Source organism: Phocoena sinus, chromosome X, assembly GCF_008692025.1.
Source record: "Phocoena sinus isolate mPhoSin1 chromosome X, mPhoSin1.pri, whole genome shotgun sequence".
Classification (NCBI taxonomy): domain Eukaryota; kingdom Metazoa; phylum Chordata; class Mammalia; order Artiodactyla; family Phocoenidae; genus Phocoena; species Phocoena sinus.
The window spans coordinates 126313157-126331417 of record NC_045784.1 but is presented as its reverse complement, the minus strand read 5'-3'; the positions used below and the strand labels follow the sequence as shown (position 1 = coordinate 126331417).

Here is an 18261-nt window from a genome sequence, read left to right as displayed (position 1 = left end):
GAGGGATCCTTCGCCCTTCCGCGGGGGCGTTGGAGGCGCCAGAGCGCGGTCAGCAGATGAGATGTTTCCTGACCTCTGGGTCGGGGTCCTCAGGAGGTCAGGTGTTTGGTGTGAGGGGTGAGCCTTCAGGTCCGCAGAGGGTGGACTCCCAGGACCCCGAGGGAGGACTGAGCAGACCCCCAGCCCTGGAACAGGGGCCTCAACAGAAACCTGCCCCTGTGGTTAGTGCTGGGAGGCCAGGCAGGACGTGAGGAGGAGGTGAGGACCCAGCATCTCTCCATCCTAGGACCCTCGGGAGGCCCTGGGCAGGTGCGGCCACCTGTGGGACCCCCTCTCTGCTTTCTGTTCAGATTCGGGGTCCTGTTCTGAGTTTCTCCTCCGGCCTGCAAAGGAGAGGGTCCAGGCCCTTAAGGGGAAGAGTGAGCACGACGAGTGAGCCCCGAGGGGACCACCCACCCCAGAACTCAGAACTGGGGGGACCTCACGGAGTCCGGTCCAATTCTCCTACCAGCACCGAGGCCCAGAGCTGTGCCACAGTCTACACAAGAGGTGCGCCCTCCATTCCTCTTACAGGGGCTCCAGGAACCGGGAGGCGAAGGCCCAGGTCTGAGACCGTGTCGTCAGGGCACAGAGCAGAGGAGGCCCAGGCAGCGCCAGGAGTCCAGGGGAGGTGCGTGCCCTGAGTGTGTACCCAGGGGCTCCCCCTCCCAGAACAGAGGGCACCCCACAACATGCAAGTCACCCCACCCCCCTGACAGCCCCAGAACCTGGGGCCGTGCTGGCTGCACCCTGAGGAGCCCCCTCACTTCCTTCTTCAGGTTGGCAGGGGACAGGCCGCCCAGGAGGAGCGCCCCTGTGAGGCCCGAGGGCAGCCTTTAAGAGGCGACCTGTAAGTGGCCTTTGTCAGAGCTGCCCAGGGTGCCTTTCTCCGCCGAGGCCGCTCACACCCCCTCTCTACCCCAGGTATGAGGTCCCCTGCCCACACCACACTCCCGTGGGCGGCCCGACCCCAGTGATCAGGCCCCCGGTCGAGATGAGTGAGCTCCGCCAGCCTGAGGCCGACCTTCAGGCCCCAGTCCCGACCCAGGGTCCGGTGGAGGCGCCGCTGCTGGGGGCTGCGGGGGAGAAGGCCACATCCCCCTGGTCCTCCGCCTCCCCTGGAGCCCCCTCCTTCTCCACCTATGCGGAGTCCTTGCCCCAGGAGGCACTTGTTGTGCTGATGGCTGACCTGGTGGCGTTCCTGCTCAAGTATCGCCCCAGGGAGCCGACCTCCAAGACGGAGATGCTGAGTATGGTCCTCCGGGAGCATCGGGACCACTTCCCCCTGGTCTTCAGCCACGCTTGCGAGTGCATGCAGCTGGTGTTTGGCTTGGACGTGAAGGAGGTGGACCCCCGCGAGCGCACCTACGTCCTGGTCCCCACCCTGGGCCTCACCTGGGATGCGGTGCTGAGCGACGGGCAGAGCACGCCCGAGGCCGGCCTCCTGGTGCTGGTCCTGGGCGTGATCACCCTGTTCGGTGACCGCACCCCTGAGGAGGAGGTGTGGGGAGTGCTCGGCAACATGGGGGTGTGTGCCGGGAGGGAGCCCTGCATCTATGGGGAGCCCGGGGAGCTGCTCACCGAAGTGTGGGTGCAGGAGGGCTACCTGGAGGACCGGCAGGTGCCCCACAGCGACCCTGCCCGCTGCGAGTTCCTGTGGGGTGCCCGGGCCTACGCGGAGACCAGCAAGTGGCAGGTCCTGGAGCATCTGCTCAGGGTCAGTAGCTTGGATCCCAGGTCCTTCCCATCCCTGTGTGCAGAGGGTGTGAGCGACGAGGAAGAGGGAGCCTGAGCCAGAGCAGCAACCAGGCTCCTTCCAGGCCCAAGTTCACTGGTAGCAAGTGAGGCTGGTCCTTCACTCTGAGTTTGAAGAGAGAGCGGTCGAGTTTCCAAGTAGTGAGGGCCCCTGCGAGTGGGGGGAACATGGTGTGTAGCATCTTTGGGTTCCTGTTGTGTAAGATGACATGGAATTTCATCTCTGTTTTCTTTGGGAATTTTTCACATATTGTCTCATTTCAAAGAAGGCTTAATAAGCTTCAGTATCTAAGTTTGCAAATGACATTAATCACACATGTATTTGCATTAGTTCAGTTCAATGACAAGAGTTTTGCAATTGTGTAAAACAAATTGTAAGATTCCCATACTATTTTGTGATGGTGAACAAGATAACATGGCATTGGAATAGGAATTTACTTGGAAATGTGAAAGTAATTAGCAGTACAACTGAAGGCCACCACGTTGTTCCTCGGGACACCCCGTCGTCCGCTCAGTGGTGGGTGCCCTGCTGTGGGACTTTCCTGTTCCAGCCATAGGGCAGGGCCAGGCCCCGGGCATGTGGGCCAGAGGGGGAGTGGCTGACCTGGGGGAGCGGGCATTGCCGGCACCCATCTTCCTGGCGAGACACCACCCGCAGGGCCCTCAGGAAGGGAGGCAGTTGGGGGGATGGAGGGCCGCCAGGTGGGGTGTAGTGGAGGCACATTGTTGGGGACCCTGGTGGGGGGGCCGTGACCCCCGGACTCTGGTGGCTGTTACAAGTTCCTCTGTGTTATCATGCCCTCTGTTCAATGGTTTCAGTCAAAGTTTCTCTTAGTAAATTTCTCTGAAAGTTTCAGCTGAGTCTGGCCTCTGCTGTGGGCAATGGAGGGAAAGGGATGCTGCAGGTGAGGGCGGGGGTCAAGCGTCGGAGTCCTGCTCAGCACCCATGGGACACCTCTCCAGTGAGAGGGTAGGGTAGGCACTGTGCAGACCCAGAGATGGTGAGCGCTTTTTTCCATTTCATAGGTGAATTGTAAAGTTTTAGTAAAAACTGATAATTGCCTAAAAAGGCAGTAGAGAAGTTAAAATGTAAATGAAAACCTTGATTATCTCAGCAGGAAAAAGGGAACATAGGAGCAACAATAGTTGGACAGACACTGCTATGGACTGAATATTTGTAAACCTCTGCCCCTCATTCACCTGTTAAATTCTAACCCCCAAAGGGATGGGATTTGGAGGTGGGGCCCTGGGAAGTGATTAGCCCATGAGGGGGGAGCCCTCATGAATGAGATTACCTCCCTTATAAAAGAGGCCCCAGACGGCTGACTCATTCTCTCGTGCCTTGTGAGAAGATGGCTAGTTGATACAACTAGACAAGAAATCAGTCCATACGAAGAAGAGCTTTATGACTATTATTTATTACTCAGCTGTACAAAGGAACGAAATTGGGTCATTTGTAGATGCGTGGATGGATCTAGAGACGGTCATACAGAGTGAAGGAAGTCAGAAAGAGAGAAACAAATATCGTGTATTAATGCACATATGTGGAACCTAGATAAATGGTACAGATGAACCGGTTTGCAGGGCAGAAATAGAGACACAGACATAGAGCACAAACATATGGGCACCAAGGGGAGAAAATGGTGGGGGCGGGCGGGGGGTGTGATGAATTGGGAGATCGGGATTGACAAATGTACACTAATAGTGTATAAAATGGGTAACTCATAAGAACCTGCTGTATAAAAAAATACATAAAATAAAATTCAAAAATTAAAACAAACCAAAGAAATAAGAATAGGTTTATGACATTATCAATCACAGTAGAAAACCACCTGTGAAGACAAGTGGACGTACTTGCCACAATGGGCTCTGCATCGCCAAGTTTGCTCCCCCAACTCCGCAGCCTTGCAGGGAGGCCTTCCTATTGGTGGAAGGCCAATGGGCGTGTCTTTTGCTTCCGGAGGCGCCAAGCCTTGGGACCTCAGGCCCTCAGTGCGCGTGGCTATTGGTGCTTCCGTAGCAAAGCGCCTCCTCACGTGCTCTTCTGATCCAACCACTTTCCCTGTAAAGAGACGGCTAGAACTTTCTCCCTCATCTTCCTGGGGCTTCCGGGAGCAGCCGGAAACGCACGTGGCGTTCGCACAGAGTGCCTGGGACAGTCGGCTGCACGGTTCCTGGCTGCTCTGCTGAGACGAGCTCTTCGGCTGCTCTGCTGAGACGAGCTCTTCAGCCCCTCGTGAGCGGGACTCCGGAGCCATCCACAGAGTCAGAGCAAGTCAGGAGACAGGCGGGGGCTTTGCCGGGGGCTGGACTCCGCAGGTACCGGGGGCCCTGGGAAGGAGTGGAGGTCGGGGGAGGGCTACGGGCTGCTCGGTTGGGAGTGGGGGAGCGGCGGCGGAGGGTAGCGGGCTGAAGGGGGGCTGAGGGAAGGGTCCCCCAGTGAGCGGGTCAGAGGGGAGGACCGCTGGCTTCCGGGGTGGCTGGTGGGGGGCGTTCTGGAGTCGGGGTGCAGAGGGTGGGGCTAATGGCTAAGCGTGGGGGGGGCCGGAGCGGAGGGCTTCCTGCCGGTCGGGTGGGGCCGGCTTTGGGGGCCAGAAGAGAGGACGACTGGCTGCGGGGGTGGGGAGGACGGCACGGGCGGGCCCCACCCCGGGGGCCGAGACGGGAGGGGAGGGCTAACGGCTGCTGCGTGTGGCGGGAGGAAGGGGGAGCTACTCCTGGCTGAGGCGGGGGTCGATGGGGAGGACTCCCGGGCGTGGGTGCGGTAGGCGTTAGGGGAGCTCCCGCCGGGGCGGGGCGTGGGGTGGGGGGGAGGACGCTCGTGGCAGTTAGGGGGCTCCGGCTTCCGGGTGGGCGGGGGCAAGACGGGTGGGCTGTGCGTCTGGGGTACGAGAAGCGAGAGCCCCCGGCGCTGAGTGTGCTCGGGGGAGGACTCCCCGGTGTGGGGAGGTGAGAGAGGCAGTCTGGCCCGTACGCATGGCGGGGCGCCCGGCTTCCAGGGCCCAGAGCGGAGCGCCCCCAGCTGGTGGGTGGGGGAGGGTGTATGGAGGGGATGTAGTGCGAGGGGCCGGGGAGGAGCCGCCTGGCCACGGGGGGCGTAAGTGATGCTGAGAGGGGGAGGCGCTGGGGCTGCTGTGATCTCGTGGAGGTTGTTGGCCATGGCAGATGGATTTGTGGGGGTCCAGGGAGGGGCTCTGGCCCGCTGCATGAGGCATCGAGAGCTTCAGGTCGCCTCTGTCCGGGTGGCACAGGAATTGCAGAGGTGGGTGGGCAGGGCAAGGCCCTGGCCTCCACACAGAGTACACAGATTCTTTACGAGGGTGCTTTGCACATTCACCCGGACACGCCGTACCAGAGTTGTAAAAAAGTCTCCATAAATTTACCAGTATTGCAAGTTTACATGATAAGTTTTCTCGTCACGGGGGAATTTTAGTTGATGGTACTAATGATAATATATCTTCAAATATTGGGAAACCCATGGATCAAAGAAAAAAATCGCAGAGGGACTTAGAAAATATCTCAACGTGAATACTAAGAAAGCACAACTTACCAAAATTAGTGGGAGGCAGCAAAAAGCGACAGGAGGAAACTGTATTCCTCTAAATGCTTCTGTTAGGAAAGAGTCAGGACATAAAATCAGTGAGCTAACAGTCCATTTAGAGATGCTAGAAGAAGAAGAGCAAAGGAAACATAAAATGAAGTAATAAGAGAGCTAAGAGAGGAAATCAGTGATAGAAAGCAAATTATGGACACGACGAACAAAGCCATGCGCTTCTTTCAAAAGAGCAAGGAAACCGAGAAAGTCCTAGAACGATGAATCACAGAAAAATAGAAAGAACGCTGTTCACCAATATGAGGAATGAAAGAGGGCCAACGTTACGGATCAGATGTACATTAAAAAAGAGGATATAGGGGAATATTATGGGATATTATGGAAATGTTTATGCTAACAAATTGGAAGACTTGAGAAATTCCTTGGGAAAAAGGCAGCTTCCTAAAACCGAGGCCAGAAATGTAGAAAAGGTGACGAGCCTTCTATCTGTCTTTTTTTTTTTAATTATTTTATTTTATTTTATTATTGTTTCTTGAGTCGTACGCAACAAGTGCTCTTTTGTTATTATTTTTAAATTTTATTCTTACTTTTGGCTGCGTTGGGTCTTTGTTGCTGCGCGCGGGCTTTCTCTAGGTGCAGCGAGCGGGGGCTACTCTTCGTTGCGGTGCGCAGGCCTCTCATTACGGTGGCTTCTCTTGTTGCAGAGCACGGGCTCCAGGCATGTGGGCTTCAGTAGTCGTGTCACGTGGACTCAGTAGTTGTGGCTCGTGGGCTCTAGAGCGCTGGGTCAGTGGTGGCGGCGCATGGGGTTAGTTGCTCCGCGGCTTGTGGGATCTTCCCGGGCCAGGGATCGAACCTGCGTCCCCTGCACTGGCAGGTGGATTCTTAACCACTGCGCCACCAGGGAAGTCCCTAGCCTTCTATCCTGTAAATAAATGTAATTTATAAAAAAAGTTTCCTAAAGTCAAACAAACCAAACAGGGCAGGGAGGTGCTCCAGGCTGTTGCTGTGAGGGGCACTAGGGTGGGCTGTGTGGCACAAACATGATTCTCTCCTCTTTGCACCCACAGGCCGGTTCCCACACTTCAACAGCCTGTGCACACCTGTTTGATCGCTTCCCCCCACCCTCAGGTCCTCGAAGATGGCGATGGCTCTGGCGGTATTGCGGGACTGGTGCAGGTCGATGGGCGTGAACGCTCAGCGATCTCTGCTCATCCTGGGAATCCCAGATGACTGCAAAGACCAGGAATTCCAGGAGGCTGTGCAGGCTGCCCTGCATTCCCTGGGCAGGTACCGAGTGCTGGGCAAGGTCTACAGAAAGGAGCTGGGGTCGAGTGTTGCCCTGGTCGAGTTTGCTGAGTGTTTAAATCGAAGCTTGCTCCCCCACCAAATACCAGGCAAGGGAGGGCCCTGGACTGTGGTCTGCCTGCCCCAGGCCCCTGATGCTGATTCACAGGATAGACCCAATTTCCCTGCGCAGCCCCAGAGACAAGCAGTGGTTGGCAGGGCAGGTGAGGCAGGAACTGCAGGTCACTCAGGAACTGCAGGGGAGGAGGAAGCTGCAGGGGAGGCGGGAGTCGCAGGTATGGAGGGAGACACAGGTGAGGAGGAAGCCTTAGGTGTGGAGGGAGCTGAAGGTGAGGAGGGAGGTGCAGGTGAGGAGGGAGCTGCAGGTGAGGAGGGAGCTGAAGGTGAGGCAGGAGCTGCAGGTGAGGAGGGAGCTGAAGGTGAGGGAGGTGCAGGTGAGGAGGGAGGTGCAGGTGAGGAGGGAGGTGCAGGTGAGGAGGGAGGTGCAGGTGAGGAGGGAGCTGCAGGTGAGGCAGGAGATGCAGGTGAGGAAGGAGCTGCTGGTGACGAGGGAGCTGCAGGTGAGGCAGGAGATGCAGGTGAGGAGGGAGCTGCAGGTGAGGCAGGAGATGCAGGTGAGGAAGGAGCTGCAGGTGACGAGGGAGCTGCAGGTGAGGCAGGAGATGCAGGTGAGGAAGGAGCTGCAGGTGAGGAGGGAGCCTCAGGTGAGGCAGGAGCTACAGGTGGGGAAAGATCTGAGGGTCGAGCAGGAGCTGAAGGTGAAACAGGAGTGTCAGATGAGGAAGGAGCTGCAGGTGATGACGGAACCTCAGGTGAGGCAGGAGTTGCAGGTGAGGCAGGAGCTGCAGGTGAGGAAGGAGCTGCAGGTGAAGCAGGAGATGAAGGTGAAGCAGGAGCTGAGTCAGATGAGGAAGGAGCTGCAGGTTACAGAAATGTTGCAGGCGTGGCAGGACTTCTGAGTATGGCAGGACCCACGGGCGAGGCAATGACTGCGCCTGAGGAAGCAGTTGTGACAGCGGCAGGCGCCATGGGTGAGGCAGGGCCCGGGACCCAGCAGTGGAGGCAGGCCTTGCAGCCCCTGCTAGACAGCATGGGCTACCAGGAGCTGGGAACCTTCTCTGGGATGGAAGAGCCGGGCCACGGGGAAGAGTCCTCTGAGAGCTGGCTGGAGCAGGCCAACGACATGCTGCACCTGTGGCGCCACGTGTCTGAGAGGGAGAGGAGGAGGAGGCTGGTGGAGAGCTTGCGCGGCCCCGCGCTGGACCTCCTGCGCGGCCTCCTGGCGGAAGATCCCGAGCTGGCTGCCCAGGACTGCCTGGCTGCGCTGGTGCAGGTGTTTGGGAACAAGGACCCCCGGGGGAGTGCTCGGCTGAAGTTCGTGACCTGTGCCCAGCGGCCCCAGGAGACTCTCTCTGCGTACGTGATGCGCCTGGAAGGCCTGCTGCAGTCGGCCCTGGAGAAGAGGGCCATCCACCCGGCCATGGCGGACCAGGCGCGCGCCCGGCAGGTGCTGATGCGGGCCCGGCTGAACGACACGCTCCGGGACACGCTGAGGACGATGCGGCTGATGAGGAGGCCTCCCGGCTTTGCGGGGATGCTGCGGCTCATCCAGAAGACCGAGGCCCGGGAGGCCGACCCGGCTAGCAGGGAGCACTTCCCAGGGCAGGAAGAGGCCCGTGTGGACGTTGGAGTGCTGGCAGCAGCCGCCCAGGCCGCCGCGGCCCATGAGGCCATCACCGCAGGCACCACTGCACATGGCACCAAGGCCTCCCCGGCCGGTGAAGATACCACCGCCCAGGCCGCCCGTTCCAAGGAAGGGAGCGCCGAGGACCACCCGGCACGTGAGGAGGCCAGTGGGGCAGTTGCCGGCACTGCCAAGGCTGGCGAGGCGGGCCCTGAAGACCATGGTGCCGCCAGGGCAGCCCCTGGCCCTGGGGAGACCAGCAAGGCATCCGCGGCCACTCAGGAAGACGGAAGTGCTGCCGCCCCTGCGGGCCTAGGTCAGGCAGGACCCTCAGATGCCCCCAGGGTCCCCATGCCTGGCCGGATGGGCAGTGCTTCCCCGGTGGCCCCAGGAGGTCCTGGCTGGGAGCCAGAGGGCCTCGCCCAGGCAGGAGGCCAGGAGGCCGAGGAGAGCCCCGAGGAGGGGCTCAAGCCCGTCCCAGAAGAGCCGGGAAATGAAGACGGGGCTGCAGAGATGAGCCCCCCGGGGTCCACCTCGGGCCAGTAGGCTCAGCAGGTCCCGGGGCCCCCAGGCTTGGAGGCAGGGGGAGGCCAGGCCCGGCAGCCTACTGGCCCCATATTAGGGGCTACTCAAGGTGCCTGGGCCTCCCTCCTGAGAGGGGACCCCTATTCGTCATCCCCTGGGGCAGGTTGCTCCCTGTACTGGCAAGCCCAAATGTGTCCCTGTAGGCCCCAGAGGGACCCAGGTGTCAAGGAAGCCCCCAGCCGCCGCTCCCCTCCCCCCAACACACACACCCTAGCCATCGACCCCCCGCAGAGCCCTGAGGTGCGCCACGTGCCAGCCAAGGCTCTGGTCTCTGTGGGCCAGTGTCGTGAGCTCGACGTGTGCTTTCTGGGCATAGATTCAGGCCCAGCGCTGCCTGTTGTTGTGGAAATGTGCATGTGTTCTCCTCTGAGCAGTTCCCCCAAGCCCTGCGCGGCGTCGAGACCCCGAGCCCAGTCCCAGGAGCCGGCGGGAAGGACGGGATGGACGAGGTCACAGCCAGCACCCACCCCAGGACCTGGGATCCCACCTGGGACCTTGGGAAGGAAGACCTTGACCGGGGCTGCAGGAGGTCTGCGGGAGGCCCCCCAGGGCTTGTGTTCTGCTGGGCCACCCCGTTGTTCCTCGGGACTCCACGTCCCCGGCTCGGTGGCGCGCGCCCTGCTGTGGGACTGTCCCGTGGCCGCCATAGGGCAGGGCCGGGCCCCGGGCATGTGGGCCGGAAATGGAGGGTCTGCCCTGCGGGGAGCGGGCATGGCCGGCGCCCATCTTCCTGGCGAGAGGCCACCCGCGGGGCCCTCAGGAAGGGAGACTGTGGGGAGACGGAGGGCCGCCGGGTGGGGTGTAGCGGAGGCACCTTTTTGAGGACCCGGGGGGGGGCGGGACCCGTGGGCTCCGGTGGCCGTTAGAAGTTCCTCTGTGTGTTGTTATGCCCTCTTTTCAATGGTTTCAGTCAATGTTTCTGTTTAATAAATTTCCCTGAACGTTTCATCTGAGTCTGGCCTCTGCTGTGGGCAATGGAGGGAAAGGGCTGCTGCGGGCGAGGGCGGGGGTCCAGAGTCCGATTCCTGCTCAGCACCCATGGGACACCTCTCCAGGGAGAGGGTAAGGTAGGCACTTTGCAGACCCAGACATCGTGAGGGTTTTTCTTCCAGTTCACAGGTGAATTGTAAAGTTTTAGCGCCCTTGACCGTGGGCCGCGTCTCGGACGATGCTCGTGCTTGAAATCGTGGGTGCTGTGCACGGCCCGGAAGGCCAGGGGACACACAGGAGGACCTCTGACCTCGTGGGCCACACGTGGGTCCGTGCACGTCTGCCTGGCCCGGGGGCTCCGGGACCAGAAGGCCGTGCCCGGTTTGCACGAGCGCTCGGCCTGTGGCTCTGCACCCGTGCACGAGTGTCTTCGTGCCCCCTGCGATGACGGGCGTGAAGCAGGAGGCTGACGTGCTGACGGGCCTGCCCTTTATGATGTCACTTCCTGGCTGGGCTGTGATGTCACCCCCGAGCCACCGGAGCACTTCTGTGAGGGGCTGAGCGGGAGTGTGAGCCCAGGGTGCTGCCGGCCGCGCTGCACTGTCCCGTTTACGTGGCGGAGGGACACGCCGCGCTCCGCATGGCTGCAGACGAGAAGGGCCCCGCCGCGCTCCGCATGGCTGCGGACGAGAAGGGCCCCGCCGCGGGCAGGGCGCCCGGCTTCGGCGAGGCGCCTCTTCCTCCCGACACAGCGGCTCCGGCCCTCGGCTCAGGGAGCTGCACCCCCCAGTCCCTCGCCCTGGACCAGCCCGTGCCCGCGGGACACCCCGACCTCAGGCTGCTGCCTGGAGAAGCCGCTTTCCAGGATTTGACGGAAGAGCCTTTCTTGAAAGGGCCTCGCACCGCCTGCGAGGCCGTGTGGGAAGGCAGCCTGCTCTTCCACCCCTTTCCCAGGAAGCTGTGGACGATCGTCCACAGCAGTCGCTTTGCGTCCATTTGGTGGAATGAAGACGGGACTTGCATAGGCATCAACAGGCCGCTGTTTCAAAAGGAGGTTTTGGACAGGGACGGCCTAGACAAGGTGTTCAAGACAGAATGTATGAAGAGCTTCATCCGCCAGCTTAACTGCTACGGATTCAGCAAAGTGCACCAGGACATGCGCACGTCCCTCTGCGTGACCAACCTGTCCACGAAGGAGCGGCCCGCCCACGTCCTGAGCGAGGTAAGGAGGGCGGGGGACGGCGGGGGAGGAGCCCTCTCCAGGGTCTGAGCCGCTGGGCCCGGGGGTGGGGGTGGGGGGCGGGTGCCAACCCCGGGGCCGCCTGGGACGGCGGCAGGCGTGTCAGGAGAGCTTCCTTTAAAGGTGGTACTTGGGGACCGGCGTGACGGCCGGAGCTGGCAGTGCCGCGCGCTGTGTTGGGACGTTGTTATGGGGGGACCCGAAGCGTTCTCAGCACAGGGACGTCACTTCTCTCCCTCCTCCTTTTCCCTTTGGTGTGTCTGTGTGAGGTGATGCGTGTGAACTGGACCCCCTGTGGTGATCATTTCACAGCACACGCGGGCAAGGCGTCATCCTGTACTCCTGACACGTGGCCAGTGCCGCTCGCGCCTGACACGCAGTCACACCGAGGAACAAGAGGACACTGCTGCAACGCTGGCCCTTCCCGTCCTCCTGCTCGGGGACAGTGGCCCGCCGGGGGGAGGGCGGAGGTCTGTGTGCCCCCTTGACTCCCATAGCTCCAGAGCATCACTTGAGTTGGGGCGCAGGTCCCTTCCTGGGAAGCAGTCAGCGTCCCCGATCTGGCCCCTGGAGGTGCTGGCCAGGGGGCGATTCGGACACTTCCTTAGAAAGCTACCGAACCTTGTTGCAGTCTCGTACCTGCAAACGCCAAGTCCCCTTTCGTGGGCCTTGTACTCATACTACGGGGCCATTTTCAGTCATTTTCCAAGGGCGAAAGGTGATGGTGAGTGAGCGAGTCTCGGGAATGTAAAAGCTGGGGCACAGCGTCCTGCTGGGACCGGGTCCCGCTTTCTCCAAAGAGGCCTTGGGTCGGCTGGGGGAGGGCGCCCAGGGGCCCAGCCAGGCGGCTGCTGCTTGCGAGCAACTCTTCTGTGACTCGGGGTTTCCTTTTCTCTCTCAACTGCGACCTCAGTTACACTTCTACCACAGTCCCCTGTTTCAGAGAGACTGCCCGCACCTCCTGGTGAGGATGAAGCCGAGAGTGCGCACTAAACCAGCATCCGGGCCGGTGGACGGCGAGCCGGCAGCCCCGGGGCACCTCCCGGCGCCCAGCGCCGCGGAGCCTCAGGACGGCCTCCCACCGTATCCTGAGCACATCCAGGGGACCCCGAGCCACCCGCAAGTCGACCATGCCTCCGCCCTGGCCAGGACTGGCTCTGTCGCTCCAGCCCCTCCTCGGACAGCAGCCGAGCCCCCTGCGCCGCATCCCAGCATGCAGGTTCTGGTCCCTCTAGTCCCTGTCCTGGCAGAGGTGGCCCAGCCAGCCGAGGTCCCCTGGCTCTGCTGCGCCTGGCCTCCCGCCCAGATGAGTCCTCCCTGGCCCGTGCCAGGCCTGGCCGCCGCACCCCGCCAAGTCCTCAGCCTTCCCCCCCCCGACCCCGCGCAGCTCCCGGGGGCCGCGCTGCTGCCTCTTGCGCACCCTGGATGCCTGAGGTGGCCGCCAGGCCTGCCGCCCCCCTGACCTTGATCCGTTGGCCGCTGAGCCACTTCTGCCATCGCTGCGTGGGCTCCCGCTCTTTCCTGGAATACCCGGCCCCTCCAGGCAGGCCCACAGAGGACCCTGACCAGGCAGACCCTGCAGACACACGGAGGTGGTGACGCGGCCAGAACCTTGCAGGGCAATAAAGAGCACGGGGACTTGAGAGCGATGTTCCACCCAACACGTGTTTGGCGCCTCCGTCCTGGGCGTGGCTGAGCAGTTGATTCCCCTCAGCAGGAAACGATGACAGGTGACAGCCCACCCCCGGCACGGTGCGGGCACCTAGCAGACACCTGGAGAAGCCCCTCAGACGCCCTGTGTCCACTCACTAGAAAGACCCTTGAAGGGCTGGACAAGCACAAGGAAGGCCCTGGCACCCGCGGCTTCACAGTTGCGGGGGCATCGTGTCCAGCAGGGTCTCGATTTGACAGATGAGAAGAGCTCAGGCCTTCCCGGTCAGAGGCCTGAAAAGAGCCCTTCCTGTCCTGAGACGCACAGGTGTGGAGGTGACGGTCCCTGGCAGGGGCCTGCGGGTGTTCAGTTTGGGGGTGCTCTCTGGTGTCTGGACAGCAGGATTGAGGTTTGCTTTTCACTGCGGGTCCTGCATCTGGAGACATTTTCCTGCTTCTCTTTTCCTTGCCTTTCGAGCTAAACACTTCAAGGGCGCCATGCTCCGCCACCCTCTGGGCGCTGGGGTGTCGAGCTTATACCGCGAGTCCCTGTGGTCAGCGCCCAGTGGTGTGTACAGAGCACTGAAGGCCAGGGCACACCCCCAGCTCACAGCTGCTGCCTCCACGTGTGGGGGATGGGCCGGGGGACCTGGCCAGGACTCTGTGGCTGTCACAGCGATAGGGCGACATCCCCTCCCAAACACTGCTAAGGAGGGGGCGGGGAGCGGGAATTGCCTGGAGTTCCAGGGGTTAGGACTCTATGCTTTCACTGCGGTGGCCCGGGTTCAATCCCTGGTCGGGGATCTAAGATCCCCCAAGCCTTGTGGGGTGGCCAAAAACACAGAAAAGAAAAAAAAAAAAGGTGGGTTGGGGGAGGAGGGGAAGTAGACCCAAGGTACCAGGAATGATCCAAGCACCAGCAGCCAGAGGAGCCCCAGGTCTGCCCGGGTGAGGGGTGGTCCCATCTGCCGCTCCCGTCTGTCACAATGCCACAGCTAGTGCACGTCATGGGGGTCTCTTGAGCAGCCCAACAGCAGTGCCCCAAATGAACGATGCAAAAATGGACAGAAGGGATGGAAGAAACCGGTCTACAATAGAAGTGGGAGACTTCGGTCCCCCCTGTGATGGATTCAAATGGATCCCCCAGCTCCCACCCCAACCCTTAAGTCCACCTGCTGCAGTGCTAATCCCAAGCTGCATGTATTTGGAGATAGCACCCTTGGGGAAGTCAGTAAGGTTAAATGAGGTCACAAGGGTGGGACCCTAGTCCGACAAGAGCGGTGTCCTTTGGAAAAGAGGAAGAGACACCGAAGATCTCCCTGCCTCCCTCCCTCCCTCAGCCTCTCTTCCACCCTCCCAACCTCCCTCCCTCTCTCTCCCTCCGTCCCTCTCTCTCTCCATTCCTCCCTCCCCCTCTGCCCCCCTCTCCCCGCTCCCTCCCTCTCTCTCTCTCCCCCTACCTTCCTCCCCCTCTCTCTTTCCCTCCCTCGCCCCCCTCCCTTTATCTCTCTCCCTCCCTCCCCCTCTCTCCCTCCTTCCCTGCTCCTTATCTCTCTCTCCCTTCCCTGTCTCTCCCTCCCTCCCCCTCTTCTCTTGCCCTCCTTCCCTCCCCCTTCCCCCCTCTCTCTCTCCCTTCCTCCCTTCCCCTCTATCACTCCCTCCATCTCTCTCTCTCTCTCTCTCTCTCTCTCCTCTCTCCTTCACTCCCTACCGCCTCTCTCCCTCCCTCATTCCCCTTCTCTCTCTCCTTCCCGCCGTCCCTCTCTCTCTTGCTTTTGATTCCTCCCTCCATCCTGTCTCTCTCTCTCTCTCTCTCCCTCCCTCCCTCCCTCCCTCCCTTCCCCCCCCCCCAACCTGTGCAGGGAAGCAGCCAAGTGAGGGACCAAGAGAAAACCAGCTGTCTGCGAGCCAGGACGAGACGCCTTCCCTCACCTGGAACTGCACTTTCCAGCAAGTTGAGGTTGGACTTCTAGCCACCAGGACTGGGACCCAGTACATTTCTGTAGTTTTAGCCACCTCCTCTGTGGGACCTTGCTATGGCAGCTCTAAGCAGACTAACACAGCCTGCTTTCATTATGGGTACAGCGACCAGACAGCACCGCAGTAAGGGAATCACAGATTTGAACAGCACTGTGCAAAGACTAGGTCTCATGACATGTGTAGACTATTAGCCCCAAGAACAGAATAGACACGTGCTCGTCAAGCGTACCTAGAACGTTCTCCAGGGTACTCCACGTGTCAGGCCACACAGCATCCCCCAGTGAACTTAAGGGGATACAAACAAAAGGGCTGAAATCATACAAAGTATGTTCTCTGGCCAAAAGAGAGTGAAATTAGACCTCAATGACAGAAGGAAATGTGGGAAATCTGCAAAGAGAGGGAAATTGAGCCGTGCGTCCCCAAATACCCGCATTAGTCTGGGACGATGCCAAATCCCACGGCACAGGGTGAGGGGCTGAAACAGCAGGCACAGATTCTCACAGTGGTTCTGACCAGGAGGCCGAGAGGGAGGGTCCAGCAGGGGTGGCTTGTACTGCGGCCGGCCTCCTTGGTTGCAGGTGGCCGTGCTCTTACCGCCCCTCACGTGGTCACCCTCTGTGCACGCACCCCCAGCCCCTGCCTTCTCTCCTTGTGTGTGCTGATCCGCTCTTCCCTCGAGGGCACCAGCCATCTTGGATTAGACCTCATCCTAATGGCCTCATTTCAACCTAAGAACCACTAACTCCAGTCACAGTGACATTCTGAGGTTCTAGGAGATTAGGGCTTCAACATGCAAATTTTGGGGGGACGCAGTTCAGTCCATAACAATAGCCCAGGGACCGGACAAGGCATCACAAGGGAAATTAGAAAATACTTTGAAATGAAGAAAACACATACCAAAGCCCCCAGGACTTATGGCACGCGGCCAAAGAGGCACTTGGGACCTAAAGCTGCAAACACCCCTGTTCCAATGGAGGTGACACCTCAAATCAACAGCCTCATCTTGAACAGGGACAAGCGAGAAGAAGAGGAAGGTGAGTCCAAGCATCCTGACAACAAATTTTCACGAGAAAAGAAAAACTGCGCTAATCTACGTACGCGGGGATCACAAGACGTGTACTGGTTGGGAACCTTCACTACATGGGGGAGGGCGCATCTTTCTTACACGCTCAGTAACAAGAGCTACATCCACCGACCACTTCATTTGGCCCAGGCTTTTTACAAGCAGGTCACATCATGGGGAAATTCACACCAATGCTTTTGCCTTGTACTATTAGGAGGCCCATTTTACAGATGGAGAAATCGAGGCATAGGGAGTCTCCATGATTTGATCAGCTTGTCACTAGAAGGACTCTTATTCAAGCTACGCATCATATGCGTGCAAAGCCCCATCCCCGCACTGGCCTGACCTGTCTCCCCAACAGTCAAGGGGGATTCAGCTGTCCTCCACGGGGTCCTACTAGCTGATGCCTCAGACCACATAATGGAGAAAACACAGGGAAGCCAGGCATTAGTGCCCATGAGAGCCTGACACTGGATTCTGCCCACGTGGCCTCCCCAGCCCCATCAGGTCACCATCTCTCGTGAAATGGACACGAGGGCCAGGGAGGAGGGTGAGGGTCTAAGACTGAGGGCGTGAGGATGGAGAAGGGTCTTGGACGCGGGGGTCCGAGGCACGGCCCTCTGAAGGCGGCTCCTATGCTCAGGCTTGGGCCCTGCTCTCTCCTTCCACTGCCCACTCTGCTCCCTTCTGTCCCAGCGGCGTGGTGGCCCCACGTTCTCCTGCAGGCTCACTTCCCCGGGTACACTGGCTGTCAGGCAGGCGGCAAGCCTGCATTCAAAGCACGGGGACCGCCGGGCCGGCGGACTCTCCGCATCCCCACGGGGCGTGAGTGTCTGTGCCCTTCAGGGCCCTGCGGATGCACCTCCTCCTGGATGCTTGCTCACACGTGGCTTTACACCCTGCTGCTGTCTTCTGAATGTCACTTGGCTTCACACCCTGCATCCCGCCACCGACCCAGCCCTATCCCTGTGCCCAGCCCCAGCTCAGGGACCACGGACAGGCACAGGCCCGGGCCCCCGCGCTTGCTCACAAAGGCCCCTACAGCAGCAGCCGGCGATATTTGCCACACAGGAGGGTAGGCGAGAGCCAGGCAGGAGGTCAGCCCTTTGCCGAGGAGGCTGGAGCTCAGAGCAGACTTTAGCTGGGGCTGGGGGATGGGGGCTTCTCGGGAAACAGGGCCACGGCTGAGACAACTCACACCAGCCCCTCAGGGGGCAGGCTCAGCGCACGTAGAGAACGTCAGAGCTTCCCGCTGACGGGCAGCAGCTCCCGTGTGCCCTGCCCCGCCCTGGTCAGGACTGGCTGGGTGCCGGGGTGGTGTGTGCTCGTCCAGAGTCTACTGGGGAGGGTGCTGCTGCCCCCCTGAAAAGTGCCTCCCTGAATGTCCCTGGGGCGCTCTTGGCGTGTCCCGGCCGCTGCTGCGCTGCCTGCCACGGCCGTCCCTGGGCTAGCACTGTCCCCCATCAGTCAGTTCACTGCACGAACGGGCACTAGGAATCCCTGCTTTCCCCCGGCAGTGCCCCACGGGGCTCTGGTCCTGGAGCACCCGTTGTCCCAAGAGCACCCATTTCCTGCTGGGGTCCAGGGCTGCAGCTCACCGGCAGAGGCATCTGCTCCCACCTGCCTCCCCCGGGCAGCCCAGGGCAGGTCAGATGGGATCTGGTGGGTGCTGCTCCTTCCACCTCTCTGGGGCGGCGGACCCTCTTCACAGCCTGCATCACCGGGACCCCAAAGCCCTCTCCTGCCTGGCTCCTTTCCAAACCTTCATGCGGGTCTGCGGGTGGCTGGGGCCTGGGGGAGCGTCCTGGGGACCACCCCTGCCATCTGCTACAGCCTGTCCCTCTGCTCAAACACCCTGATCGGGGACACCAGAGTCCTAGGCGGCTCTGCGGGTGGCTGACAGGACACTCCTGTGCCTCTCGCACTCAGGCTCAAAAACCAAAACCTCACGGTCACATTCAGAAGGCCATCAGTGTACTCAAACATTTGGGCATTACGTAGGGAATGATTTCAAAATAAGTCCGAAGCACAGAGATTCGCCCCACATCCCCGCGGCAATGATCATCACTTACCAACCACGAGGAGGCTCGCCAAGTGGCTGCATCACGTCCTGCCAGCTCCACCCGAACCATGATATTGGTGGGGGTGGGGGATGCTTCTCTGGGACTTTCAGATAAACATACATGCACGAGGTCATCAGGACCGGGGCCTAAGCGGCTCTTAGTCGGGGGACAGGCAGGGCAAAAGCCAGGCTGTGCAGACCGAGGCCAGGTTCCGGAGAGAGTGGGCGCTGTGGGCAGCAGGGTCACCCCTGAGGGGGACTCGGGGCTGGGCCCCACGAGGACGCCCCCGACCCCAACGGGGCCGTTCGGCAGCTGGCGGCTGCCCTCCTGACAGAGACTCAGCACAGCCCCGCGGGGACGGATGGGTGCCGCTCAGGGACCTAAGGGTGCGGGTTGCTTGAGGGAAATGCC

At 60.6% G+C, this 18261-nt stretch overlaps 3 protein-coding genes across 3 annotated transcripts; all 3 read left to right on the top strand.

The window, feature by feature from the left end:
- The first annotated feature begins 1033 nt into the window (after positions 1 to 1033).
- Positions 1034 to 1831, top strand: LOC116747223 (melanoma-associated antigen 10-like). Its single transcript, XM_032619002.1, has one exon. The coding sequence runs from the start codon at positions 1034 to 1036 to the stop codon at positions 1829 to 1831; it is 798 nt and encodes a 265-aa protein (XP_032474893.1).
- A 5451-nt stretch (positions 1832 to 7282) lies between these two features.
- Positions 7283 to 8911, top strand: LOC116747585 (paraneoplastic antigen Ma6F-like). The gene has a single exon (XM_032619970.1). The coding sequence runs from the start codon at positions 7617 to 7619 to the stop codon at positions 8883 to 8885; it is 1269 nt and encodes a 422-aa protein (XP_032475861.1). The 5' UTR covers positions 7283 to 7616; the 3' UTR covers positions 8886 to 8911.
- Positions 8912 to 10494: 1583 nt separating this feature from the next.
- LOC116747222 (heat shock transcription factor, X-linked-like) lies at positions 10495 to 12556 on the top strand. Its single transcript, XM_032619001.1, has 2 exons — positions 10495 to 11076; positions 12038 to 12556. The coding sequence occupies exons 1-2, from the start codon at positions 10495 to 10497 to the stop codon at positions 12554 to 12556; spliced, it is 1101 nt and encodes a 366-aa protein (XP_032474892.1).
- Positions 12557 to 18261: the final 5705 nt, after the last annotated feature.

Excerpts from the sequence above, each read along its gene's own strand:
- LOC116747223 (XM_032619002.1), top strand. The coding sequence starts at position 1,034 with ATGAGTGAGCTCCGCCAGCCTGAGGCCGACCTTCAGGCCCCAGTCCCG.
- LOC116747585 (XM_032619970.1), top strand. The coding sequence starts at position 7,617 with ATGGCAGGACCCACGGGCGAGGCAATGACTGCGCCTGAGGAAGCAGTT.
- LOC116747222 (XM_032619001.1), top strand. The coding sequence starts at position 10,495 with ATGGCTGCAGACGAGAAGGGCCCCGCCGCGCTCCGCATGGCTGCGGAC. Across the intron at positions 11,077-12,037 it reads CCGCCCACGTCCTGAGCGAG|AGAGACTGCCCGCACCTCCT; the intron begins GTAAGGAGGGCG and ends CCCCTGTTTCAG.